Below are 12,677 nucleotides of genomic sequence, written 5' to 3'. Positions count from 1 at the left end.
AGGAGAAACACCTCAAGGCGGTTGAATGATAGCTCAGTCATTATATTATCCATTTACAGTTTGATAGGCTTCTCAATTGATTTCTTGGTTGGGCTTGTAAAATAAATTTTGAGAAAAATCATATTACAAAATGAGAAGCAATGTACCCAATTAATTTAAACATCAATATGTTGAGAAAGGGCTTAAATTAAACCACTTTTCCTAATAGCCTTAACATGAAGTAATGCAGTATGAGATTTTTTTTTCTCCCTCCTCTCCTCCCTCCCACTCCTCCTCCCCTTTCTGTCCCAAAATAAAAAAAAAGGTCTTTGTTAGATTCTTTCTCATTAGGGATTCTGAAACAAAAGAGTTTTTATAGGCTAGGACTCTGTACTTAAATTTTGTAAATAGAGAAGGAGCAGAAGTGCATTTTATGGATGGAGGTGACCTTTTGACTCCAGCCCTATTAGCTCACACCATGGACCAAGATCTGCTCTCAGTTTTCTCTCCTTGAATCTTCTCTATTCAGGAAGCCCTGTTACGCTAGCAATAACAAAAAAATCTATAATCTGCCCCATTGTGTATTAAATCAGTACTACAACACAAAATCCACCCTTTATTTCTCAGGTAATACTAGAAAACAAGAAAACATGAACACTTGTAAGCCATTCAGACATTTCTACATTAAATCACAGACTTCAGCTCACTGCTTTCTTTCAGAGTGATGAATCTGTTCCTGTGCCATGCTAAACACATGTTGGCTTTCTACCCAGAGGCACTGCTGTTGACCTCGTCAAAAACGTGGCTGGTTCTCCAACCAGAGTGCCTATGTGCATAGCCCATCTGGCCATTGTTATTAACCTGTCAGAATGCATAGAACCCAGCCAGCGCACTAAGTGGAAACACTTCCCTGACACTCCCTCCATCGAACCTTCCACAGGGATATGTTCTCTGTCAGTTTCTCCTGAGCTTCCCTCCCACTTCCACTCACTGAGATCTGTTCTTGGCCCTGAGAGCCTATTCTTATCCACAGTGCTGCCTGGCTCCCGGTTATGAGCCAAGCCCCGTCACTACGATAGTTTGTAACTCTTCTGTTTATAACATTCATAAGTCTTGGAGGACCATGTTACCTTACCCTTAGTTGCTTAGGTCAATTAGATCACTTCTCTGAAGATGGAGTGCATAGCAGGGCCAATTAGAGCTCCTCCTGGATGTTGTTACATAGCCTTATCTTTATGTGGCTGTTCCTATAGTGGGGCTAATCATGGATAATTAAAAATAAATTGTCTTATGGTTTCCTTTGCTTAAAGATAATTGCTAATTAATTTTTATGATGTTATGAATGAAAATAATGGAAGGGTTCACTCAAAACATTTTTCTTGGATGTTGTGTGTGTTTCCTTGGTGTTAGAAACAGGCAGAACTGTCCTCAACTTGGATAATGTGCCCAGGAGACTGAAAAGAGAAATTCATAGAGGTAGAAATAAATGGGAAGGAAGGAATATATCTCGAAGATTTATTCATAATTACACATTTCTCAAAGTATATTGCACCCACTGTCATTGAATATTTTTTTTGGAAAATGATGCAGGATGATTTTTAGGAACAGCTTCAAAGCTGCATTTCTAAAGGATATGCCTAATGTTTTGCTCAGGCTCAGTTCTGTTCCTCACTTTCCTTTCCTTTGTCCAGAAACGCTCTGGACATATCACTCCCCTCCTCAAAAACCTCCAATGGCTACCGATCAATCTGCGCATCAGGCAGAAACTCCTCACCCTGGGCTTCAAGGCTCTCCATCACCTCGCCCCCTCCTACCTCACCTCCCTTCTCTCCTTCTACTGCCCAGCCCGCACCCTCCGCTCCTCCACCACTAATCTCCTCACTGTACCTCGCTCTCGCCTGTCCCGCCATCGACCCCCGGCCCACGTCATCCCCCGGGCCTGGAATGCCCTCCCTCTGCCCATCCGCCAAGCTAGCTCTCTTCCTCCCTTCAAGGCCCTGCTGAGAGCTCACCTCCTCCAGGAGGCCTTCCCAGATTGAGCCCCTTCTTTCCTCTCCCCCTCGTCCCCCTCTCCATCCCCCCGCCTTACCGCCTTCCCCTCCCCACAGCACCTGTATATATGTATATATGGTTGTACATATTTATTACTCTGTTTATTTATTTATTTATTTATTTTACTTGTACATTTCTATCCTACTTATTTTATTTTGTTGGTATGTTTGGTTCTGTTCTCTGTCTCCCCCTTTTAGACTGTGAGCCCACTATCGGGTAGGGACTGTCTCTATGTGATGCCAATTTGTACTTCCCAAGCGCTTAGTACAGTGCTCTGCACATAGTAAGCGCTCAATAAATACGATTGATTGATTGATTGATTTCCTGTGTCTTTTACTTTCTTCATTTCCAGGGATTCCCACCCTTCCATGCCTCTCTTCACCCCTCAATACTTTCCTTCTGAAGATCTCTGCTCTTCAACTCTTCCATCTGTCTCTTTCTTGTTCTCTTTATCATTTTCTCCCTATGTATTCCTCTCTCTGGCCCTGAACTCTATTGCCCTTATCTCCTGCTATCTTTAGTCTTCCCTTTTCATATTTTTTTTCCTCCATGTCAGTATTCCTCTCCGCCTTTGGTTGTTTCTGGGTCTTTGTAACTTGTTCAGGCCCAGTCTTCCATTCCTTTTATTGCATTGAACCCTGTCTCCTTTACTTGAGTGCTTCATGTGAGCACATCTGGGCTCCAGGTCCAGCACTGTGGCTGGCCCAATCTTTTCAGTTGCCACAGCTGAATCCACATTCTATGACCAGGAATGTTTAAGAGTAGGACTCCCAGATCTTAGTCCCTCCAGTTGTTCCCTTCAATCATCTGCCAGGATTAGGAGACTTTAATAATAATAATTATGGTATTTTAACATTTAACTGCATGCCAGGCACTGTACTAAGCACTGGGGTGGATACAAGCAAATTGGGTTGGACACAGTCCCTGTCTCTTGGGGTACGCAGTCTCAATATCCATTTTACAGATGAGGTAATTGAGGCACAGACAAGTGAAATGACTTGTCCAAGGTTACACAGCAGACAAGTCGCAGAGTTGGGATTAGAACCCATGATCTTCGGGCTCCTTAGGCCCATGATCCGTCTGCTAAGTCATGCTGCTTTTCCAACATTGTCCCAGGGTGAGGCTGGGGAGGGGCTTGTTGAAGGAGCTGGACTAAATCACTTCTCCTCCAGGAAGTCTTCCATGACTAATGTCATCCCCTTACCCAATCCCACCCCATTCAGTTCCATGCACTTGAGTTCTCATGTCCTAAACTTTGATACTCATACCTTACCTCCCCTCCTCAAATTACTCATGTACATATCTGTAAATTCTGTTGCTTCTGCTGTACTTGCAGTTTGAGTGTCTGTCTCCTCAGCTAGACTGAAAGCTGCTTGAGAGTGTGGATGTGGCAAGATGAGTGGGTGTGTATGTAGTAATAATAATGATGGTATTTGTTAAGCGCTTACTATGTGCAAAGCACTGTTCTAAGCGCTGGGGAGGTTACAAGGTAATCAGGTTGTCCCACAGGGGGCTCACAGTTTTAATCCCCATTTTACAGATGAGGTAACTGAGGCACAGAGAAGTTAAGTGACTTGCCCAAAGTCACACAGCTGACAGTTGGCGGAGCCAGGATTTGAACCCATGACCTCTGACTCCGTAGCCCATCTCTTTCCACTGAACCACGCTGCTTCTCAATGTGGCAAGCTGAGTGGTTTGGGAGTCACAGGACCTGGGTTCTGATTCCTGTTCTGCTACTTGCCTGCTGTGTGAACTTGGGCAAGTCACTTAACTACTCTATGCCTCAGTTATCTCATTTGTAAAATGGGTACTAAGACTAGGAGCATGATGTCGATCAAGGACTGTGTTCAACATGATTATCTTGTAACTACCCCGGCGCTTAGTATAATGCCCATAGTAAGGGCTTAACAAATACCCCAGGTATTATTATTACTAACTCTCTTGTACTCTTCCAGGTGGTCAGAACAGATTCTGTAAATAATAATAATGATGGTACTGGTCGATTATTGATTGACTGCCCCAGTGGTGGCTACACTTGCTTTTTAAATATTCCCCTGAGACTGAAGTCATGAAATAACCTCTTGCCAAAGATGTCCAGCTCTCTTGCCATTTAGGTAGGGAGGTCATCTTGGGGGTGCCCTGTTCCTCTGGGGAGGAGCTGGTGACCATAGGGGACTGCCTGCTACTCCTGTCCAACGCTGGGTCTATCAGTACTGGACCCCAAATATGTAGGAGGTTTCTCACGCCTACCACATTTCTTCATACTAGATTGGAAAAGGATTCCAGTCCTTAACTGTCCCTTGGTGATTCTCTGTTAGGGTCTCATTGCCTACACTTTGTCTCTGAGATATGTCTGGAGAACACTGTGCCAGCTTCCAGTCAGCTGAGATACTGATCTGATGAGCTTTGGAATATTCAGTGGGAGCTGTGGTGAACTACCAGCATAAGAATCAAATTAGGACCCTTTTGCTACCTTAAGCCAAACAGATATAGAATTCCAAGCTGGCAGGAAGAGTTTATTTCTACAGAGAGATGATTCTCTAATATGTAAACACTCCCTAAAGTGGCATGCAAAGCTGGTATGCAAGAAATGCTGACTGGTAAAAAATAACCCAACATATGATGGGATTAGTAAAGGAAAGGAATAGTGTGGACATTGTTGATTCCACTCTTTCTGAACAGGCCTATATCCAAGACGTACTGCATTCATGTCCAGCACCTATTGTATACTATTGTACACTAACTTTATCGTACTCTCCCAAGTGCTTAATATGGTACACCATGTGGGACAGGGCCTGTGTCCAACTTGATTTGCTTGTATCCACCCCAGCGCTTAGTACAGTTCCTCGCACATAGTAAATGCTTAACAAATACCATTATTATTAGTATTATTATTGTTACAGTGGTTGGAATCATTAGGGATGTTAGAATACATGGAAGGGAGCCAAAATTAGAGCCAAAATTAGAGCCAAAGTGTAAGAAATGTGCATTACACTCAGTGAATGCTAAATTTATACCATTACCAGTACTGTTTGTTACTCAGTAAATACCATTGATTGATTGTTTGCTATTCCTACTCATCCTCTTTGTACTTCTACAATTTATAAATTGAAACCCATAAAACTTTTCAAAAAGAAATTATATTGAACTATTTTGTGTTGAAGTTTGTCATGTTATAATTTTTTTTATGGCTTAGGGATTTTACAAACAAAATTGTACTCTAAAGATCTGCCATATAAAGAACCAAACCTAATAGTCTTTGTGGTTTCAGTCATCACAATTTCTTAGGTGAATTTCCTCAAGATTTTCTTTCAACCATCATTTTTTTCATCTGTGAATCAAATAGTTGACTTGAAAATTGGTGTGCTTGTCTCTGCTTGCTCTCACTGAAACAGGGAATTTGTATAATCCATGGAAGAAGTTTGAGCATTTGAAAGCACCTCAGTGTGAGAAGCGCCTTGTCAAAGTTCTTGAGTAATGTCAAACTTCCATAAGGTATCAGGACAAGAGAGGTAGCTGTGCATACATGTGGATACATGCGTGATGACTGATCTCTGCATGTTTCCATTACTCCTTTTCTACATTTAGAACATCATTTTCCAGTTCCTATCAGTATCTTTAAGTCAGACTGTGTTCATTTTCTGAGCAAGTAAATATTTGGTTCAGAGGATTGCTTTAAATGTATGCACTGCTGTCAACAAACAGTTATTCTGTTTAAAATGAACAAAAGACATAATGTGTTATTTTTTTCTCCCTAACCACTTGGCCAAATTTAAAACCACACTATTTAGTGGGTGGCACTAGCAACACTGAATTTCCTAAAGCTTTTAAGGCAAACTAAATAGTGAACAAATAAGAGACATGTGATAGACCACAATTTGCTCCTAGGAACTGTGGGCAACTCTCTTATATGGAAAAAAAATCTACATCAATTTCAGATTCATATATGTTGTCTAATTTTGAACGTTCAATGAACCAATGAAATATCAGGTTCATATAGTATTTCAGAATTTCTGGTGCTAATACTGCTTCAAATATTTTACAGATTTACTGGCCTGCAGCAAAGGAGAGGGTGGAATTATGTAAATTGGCTGGGAAGGATGCCCAAGTGAGTATGATTTTTCTTCACTGAAACTGGAATTGATGTGACATAAAATAGTATGATTAGGGATTTAAGTCTAAATATAGTAGACATGATTGTTTGGATTTCAGGCTTATTTATAAGGCTGTGTTTACACGGCACCTTTCTCTGAAGAGATTAAAATGTGATAGGCACTTTCAGACCTGGTAAAGTATACTATTAGCAAAATATTTGAAGGTTGAGCCAGCATCTTTTACAAATACTCCACCGAAAAGCATAACCTTCTCCAGATTTTTGCCAAGAATGCACTTTACCACTGTAGAAACACAACTCTTAGGCAGCTTCACTAAGGGAAAACAGTTAGGGCCAGTCCCTTTTGAAGTTTGAATGTAGGGAGGTGAAGTGGCTAATTTACAACCAGAGGGAAGGATAGGATTATAGCATTATCCAGGGAATTCAGCACGTTCAGATTGGACTTTATGATGAATTGCCAAAATCCATGCTTTCCTTTAGCATCACTGTAGTGTCAATGAAGCAGCCAAGTGACTGGGTATATACCCAGGGCCCTAAACAGTGATGGGTCCACAAAGAACTGCTGATTTAATCACCTACCAGCAGTACGAACCACCAAAACCAATCCTTGAGGATTTGAGACAATTCCCTAGTGTGCAGCCATCAAGAACTGGTAGGGTGGAAGGCTGGTTGGCTAAAAGACAAGCATTCCAAGCCAATACAATAGGTCTACTCTTAAATTGTGCTTCTGTGCTGTCTCTTGCTCCCTGCGCAAGCCTCCAAGGTCCAGTTTTCCAGGACTGTTTTGGTTCTACTTGCTGTGAGGACAGCACTCCATTAAGCTTCGGTCCTGAGATAATTGTCTTGATCAGTCGTACCCTAAGGAGGCCTGTATACAACCTGTTTTAAAGGGGAATCCACTGTCCTTATTTTTCTTAATTTTCTTTCACATGACATCTATAAGAAGTGGTTTCATACATTTCAAAAGGAAAAGGATATTAAGGATGTTAATGCATTAACTTTGAAATAGTTAATATACTAATGATGTATTGATACTTAAATGTTAGAGCTACCCTAACTGAAATAACTACATTTGAAATTACAACTGAAAATAAGTCTTTACTGAAAGATTTCACACACAGTAAGCACTCAGTAAATATGATTAACAATGATAAATCATTTATCAATAATAATAATAATAATAAAGTGTATTACTTTTCTCACTTCAAACCATTTTTAGCATGAAAACCGGGTGAGGAAGTGTTCTTCTCTAGGTCTAGTACTACAATGTCGTTCCTAACTCAATTATTTCAAATAATAATGTTCTTGTCAAATGCCCTTATTTCCACCATTAGGAGATAACCTTTTTGAAGATTTTAAAAGTTCTCTCCAATGAGCTATTTTTGAATGATTTTCTTCCCTTTACAGGAGTATTTGTGGTCCAGATGAAGGGAAGCAAGAAGAGAGTTAGAGAGAAAATCTATTTATCTTCCTGCCAGTTAGGGATAACTCAGTCTTCTATGTGGTTAGCTAGGGAAGATGGGAGAAGCTCACAGACATGCTCATGATCAGACTATGAAAAAAGCAAGCTTTTCCCTTTCAAAGGCATGGGACAACATTTAAGTCTGTCCTCTTTCCCAATTATTCAGTAACTTGGTTGTCTCTTGATTTTATGAGTTAGAGAAAAAGGAAATAACTCCAGACTGAGACATTGTCTATTAGAAAAATGTTCATCCTTCTACTTTGAGCCAAGAGAAGGAAGTGATTATATCATGGCTGTAGAGATCATAGTCTTGAGTATCTCATACCTCCCCCAGCATTGATTTGCAATATAAACTAAATTACTGACCTTGAAAATCATCTGTATTCATTAAAAAGCTATGTTAAGGGTCAGACATGCTTTTTGCTGAATATGCCATTGCTTTTGAAAACCACTGGACAGATAAGTCCAAAAGAAAGTTACAACATGGGTACTGCATTTGACTTCAGTTATTGCCCTAACATATTATCATTTAATGGGAATAATGATTCTTCCCATACTTGGACTGTGAGAATAAATGTTTGCAAAAATTGGTTTCATGGATTAAGAAGGATATTTTGTAAATCCAATGTACTTAATTATTGGCTTTACTGAAAGTTGGGTGGTAAAATCCAACCCACTTCTTTTGCAAATAGGATTAATATTTCAAGCCATATAAGATTCATTACTAGGTGAGGTGAGCTCTCAGGTTGTCAGTGCAGTGCTCATTCTATTCCCTTGTAAAAAGTCTCTGTTGCGTAATTAATTAGAGAAAAGGCTTTTTACCCGAGGCAGTAACGAAGTTATTATCAAATAAGAACAAACTCAGAGTAAAAAATTAACTCTTAGACAGCTGGGATGTGTTTTTTCTTACGTTGTTCACTGACTAACTAAAGGTCATAAAGTTACCCATATTAAAGGTAAACTATGAGAAACTCATTCCAAATCACGGGTGATAGCTTTTGATTTTCAGGGCAAAACTGGTTGAGTGGGGCTGACGATGGAGGAGCACACAGACTTTCCTCCTTAGATGGGACAATGCTCTCCTTTTGCCTTACCCCTTTTTGTCTCCTTTGGGTGCAGTCCTGGCTTCTCTGGCACTTATTTTAAGATGCTGCTTTCCAGCTGAATTCAGGAATCCTAAAGTAAGTGCCAAGAATAGAGGGTGTGAATACAGAAAAGGGAAGATTTTGGCAGGAGGAAGAGAGAACATGGGTGCAAGTGCCTAGGAACTGAAGGATCAAATATTAGTCAATCAGTGGCACTTAATGAGCACTTAATATTTGCAGAGGACTAAGTGTTTGAGAAAGTACACTAGGGAGCACAGATATATCAACTCACCACCTGTGGGCTAGTGTCCCTTGGAGTTGATGTCTATTATGTGGACACAGTTACTAAACTTTAACTCAGTGAGCTGAGTCGGACAGAGTGGAAAGTTACATAATAATAATAATAATAATAATAATATTGGAATTTATTAAGCGCTTACTATGTGCCAAGCACTGTTCTATGCCCTGGGGAGGTTACAAGGTGATCAGGTTGTCCCACGGGGGGCTCACAGTCTTAATCCCCATTTTACAGATGAGGTAACTGAGGCACAGAGAATTGAAGTGACTTGCCCAAAGTCACACAGCTGACAATTGGCGGAGCTGGGAATTGAACCCCTGACCTCTGACATATACTGTTTTTAAAAAAATATAGGCCTCTACCACATTTAGTTCGAGAATTATTAGATTTGATATCTAGAGAATTGGAAATGCTACTGTCTTCTGTTGTTGGTTTCCCACCTGATTCAGCAGATTTGGAGAGTGTAGATATAATAATAATAATAACAGTAATAATGGTATTTAAGCACTTACTGTGTGCCAGGCACTGTACTAAGCGCTGGGCTAGATACAAGCAGGTCAGGTTGGACTTAGTCCCTGTCCCACCTGGGGCTCACAGTCTCAACTCCCCATTTTACAGCTGAGGTAACTGAGGCATAGAGAATTGAAGTGCCTTGCCCAAAGTCACACAGCAGACAAGTGGTGGAGTCAGGATTAGAACCCATGACCTTCTGACTCCTAGGCCTGTGCTGTAAACACTCCGCCACAATGCTTCTCTAATATCGTGGCTCAGTGGAAAGAGCCCGGTCTTTGGAGTCAGAGGTCATGGGTTCAAATCCTGGCTCCGCCACGTGTCTGCTGTGTGACCTTGGGCAAGTCACTTCACTTCTCTAAGCCTCAGTTACCTCATCTGGAAAATGGGGATTAAGACTGTGAGCCCCATGTGGACAACTTGATTACCTTGTATCCCCCCCCAGCGCTTAGAAAAGTGCTCTGCACATAGTAAGCGCTTAACAAATGGCATCGTTATTATTATTATTATATAATGTAGTAACCTGATTCCTGATTTCATAATACAACCCAGCCTGCACATTTAGGTCTTCTGATGAAAACTGCTGATTGGAGAGAAAGAAATGATGGTCATTCAGACTTGAATGATGAAACCTTTAAAAAATAATTTGGTGAGCAAGGGCCTTGTTAGAAGTGAGCTTGTGGTCTATTATTATTGAAAGAGTACCATGAAGCACAACAAAGCATCACTTTCTCACCTGACCTCATTTATCCTTTTTCTCATTACAAGTACTCACCCTTGTAAATCTCCCTGCCTGATTAAAGGGGAATTATTATTAAAGGCCTCCTTTTGCAACTGGAAATTCAAAACCACATGACTTAATTTCCTAAACAATTTCCCATTGGCTTCCCAAACTAATTTATAGCAATCCTTCTGAATCCAGGTTGCCTTTGGCCCAGGGCTTGCAATGTTACGAGACCTAGTGGCCAGAATCAAAAGAGAAGTCCCAGAAATTACCTTGCAGCCCCCTGCACTGTCACCCTCAGTTTGCAGTGTCGAACCCAGGATAGAGGGCAAGGGATACAAAAGGAGGGGGAGTCCCTTACATCATCCCCTTCTGCTCAGTGCTAAAAGCTGGGGAGAGAGGGAAAATCAGGAAGCTATTTATTTGCCCCTGAAGAAATAAATTCAGTTATTTTAAAGGGGAAGGTGAAAAACACACAGTAGGTATCCAACAGCATTCACCAGACAACATAAAGAAAGTGAAGTGAAGAGAGTTTTAAAGAGCTGCCCTGTCCCTGCCATTAGCAGATAACTGGTCAGGACACCCTGGATCCAGGTTCTGTGAACAAAATCTTACTAGGAAACTTTACCTACTCCTCAGAGACCTTGGGCTCACACACAGGCTTGCAGAAAGCCAACAATCCTGGGATCCTTTGAGGGGAAGGAAAAACTAGAAAAAGAGCTCTACTGCTTTCTGGCAATTTGACAAGGGGAAGTAAAGAAGCAAATAGTGAAACACTGGAAAAAAAATAGTACTGCCAATTGTGGTGATTGGTGACCATGTCTTTTGACCCATGAGCCATAAACTATTTAAACCCTGAAATGTGCTGCTAGATTCTTCTCCGCTTCATGCATACCACCTCATTAACTTTGGGGGTAAAAGTCTTACCTCTAAAGTTGTCTACCATCGAGGACAGATTTCTTAATTTTCATTATGATCTGTGCTGATGAATTCTATGAAGTGAATTCTAGACTGTGAGCCTGTTATTGGGTAGGGAACGTCTCTATATGTTGCCAACTTGTACTTCCCAAGCGCTTAGTACAGTGCTCTGCACACAGTAAGCGCTCAATAAATATGACTGAATGAATGAATGAATGAATGAATTCTATGGGGAATAGGGATGTTATGGATGCCAGAGCATAAAAACAAAATAATGCAGTAAACTGAAAGGCAAACTCAGTCAGGGTAGTTGAGAAAACAGAAAACATTAGGATATTTTCTGAGAAATGAGAAGTTAAAGACATCCTAGTTGTGGGTGAAAGAAAGGTAGTATAACCCTAAAATTGTAAAAAAAAAAAAATAGTAACAGGTGAAGAAATGAAGAAAACATTTGGGAAAGACTATAATAAATTATTTGAATATTTTCCTTCTCACCAACTCCTCACTTGGGGAAATGTCTTAGAGTACTAAAACCAACATTTTTTTGAAATAAAGTGATTTTGTTCTAAAGTCTTTCTTTCCTTCCACCCAACAGACAGAATGTGCAAATTTCATCCGGGTTCTTCAGCCCTACAATCGGACACACATTTATGCCTGTGGTACTGGAGCATTTCATCCTATTTGCGGATATATTGATCTTGGTTTTCACAAAGAGGTAATGTAACTGAACATATGCAGAACCTAATTTCTTGCTCACACTCATTCTTCTTAATTTCTGGGCATTATGTGACAAGAGCATGAGCCCCTTGGGTGAGTGTGAGCTCTATAAGCCTGGGAGACTGTAGTTCCCATGTGGGAAAGGGACTGTATCTGACCTGATTACCATGTATCTACCCTAATGCTTAGCTTAGCATATAGTAAAAGTTTAACAAATTCACTTTGATGATGAACAGCATTTTATAAAAGGAGTAGCTTCCGATAAATGTCAGATTAAAGAAAACTTCAATTATACATCAAACTATCCTTGAGTTGTATCTCTCATGAACTATCATTTTTTCCAACATCATATCACATTCTGTAGATGCTGCTTGTTGGAAGATGGTTGTCCAATTACCTTACAGCACTCTATCCGAAGTGCATAGCACTCATACTTTCTTCGGATTGCTACTCTCACTCTGTCTTCATGAGAGCTACCGAATCATTTTGAGAATCACAAAATGCATACCTCATTGATATTTAGGCTAAAACAAAAGCCTTGATTTCAAGGTGCCATTTTTTTTCTTCATTTCTTGTCCTTGTTAGTCCGAAAGCCTGAACTGCAACATTGCTAGAGATCTTGACCTTCTTCAGTGAACCCACATTTGTCATTGGCTCATATCAGCACTTGAATCTGTGACCTTTGGATATTTGATATTTGCCCCAATCCCACAACACTTAAATATCTTCAAATTATATATTATAAATTACTTATTCATATCAATGCCTGTCTCTCCCCATAGACTGGTAAACTCATTAAGGGCAGGGAACTGTGTGTG

The 12,677-nt window shown here is 40.4% G+C and overlaps 1 protein-coding gene across 2 annotated transcripts in view; it reads left to right on the top strand.

Annotated features, from left to right (window-relative positions):
- Nucleotides 1–12,677, top strand: part of SEMA3D (semaphorin 3D) — a 178,885-nt gene that overhangs the window by 94,856 nt on the left and 71,352 nt on the right. For both annotated transcript variants that reach the window (XM_038741265.1, XM_038741266.1), the window contains 2 exons: nt 6,077–6,139; nt 11,738–11,857. In XM_038741265.1, the coding sequence (XP_038597193.1) occupies nt 6,077–6,139; nt 11,738–11,857 (183 nt within the window). The remainder of the gene's footprint in view (nt 1–6,076; nt 6,140–11,737; nt 11,858–12,677) is intronic.

Source organism: Tachyglossus aculeatus, assembly GCF_015852505.1.
Source record: "Tachyglossus aculeatus isolate mTacAcu1 chromosome 12 unlocalized genomic scaffold, mTacAcu1.pri SUPER_6_unloc_1, whole genome shotgun sequence".
Classification (NCBI taxonomy): domain Eukaryota; kingdom Metazoa; phylum Chordata; class Mammalia; order Monotremata; family Tachyglossidae; genus Tachyglossus; species Tachyglossus aculeatus.
Note: the sequence above shows the minus strand (reverse complement) of the source record. Positions and strands in the feature narration are given on the sequence as shown.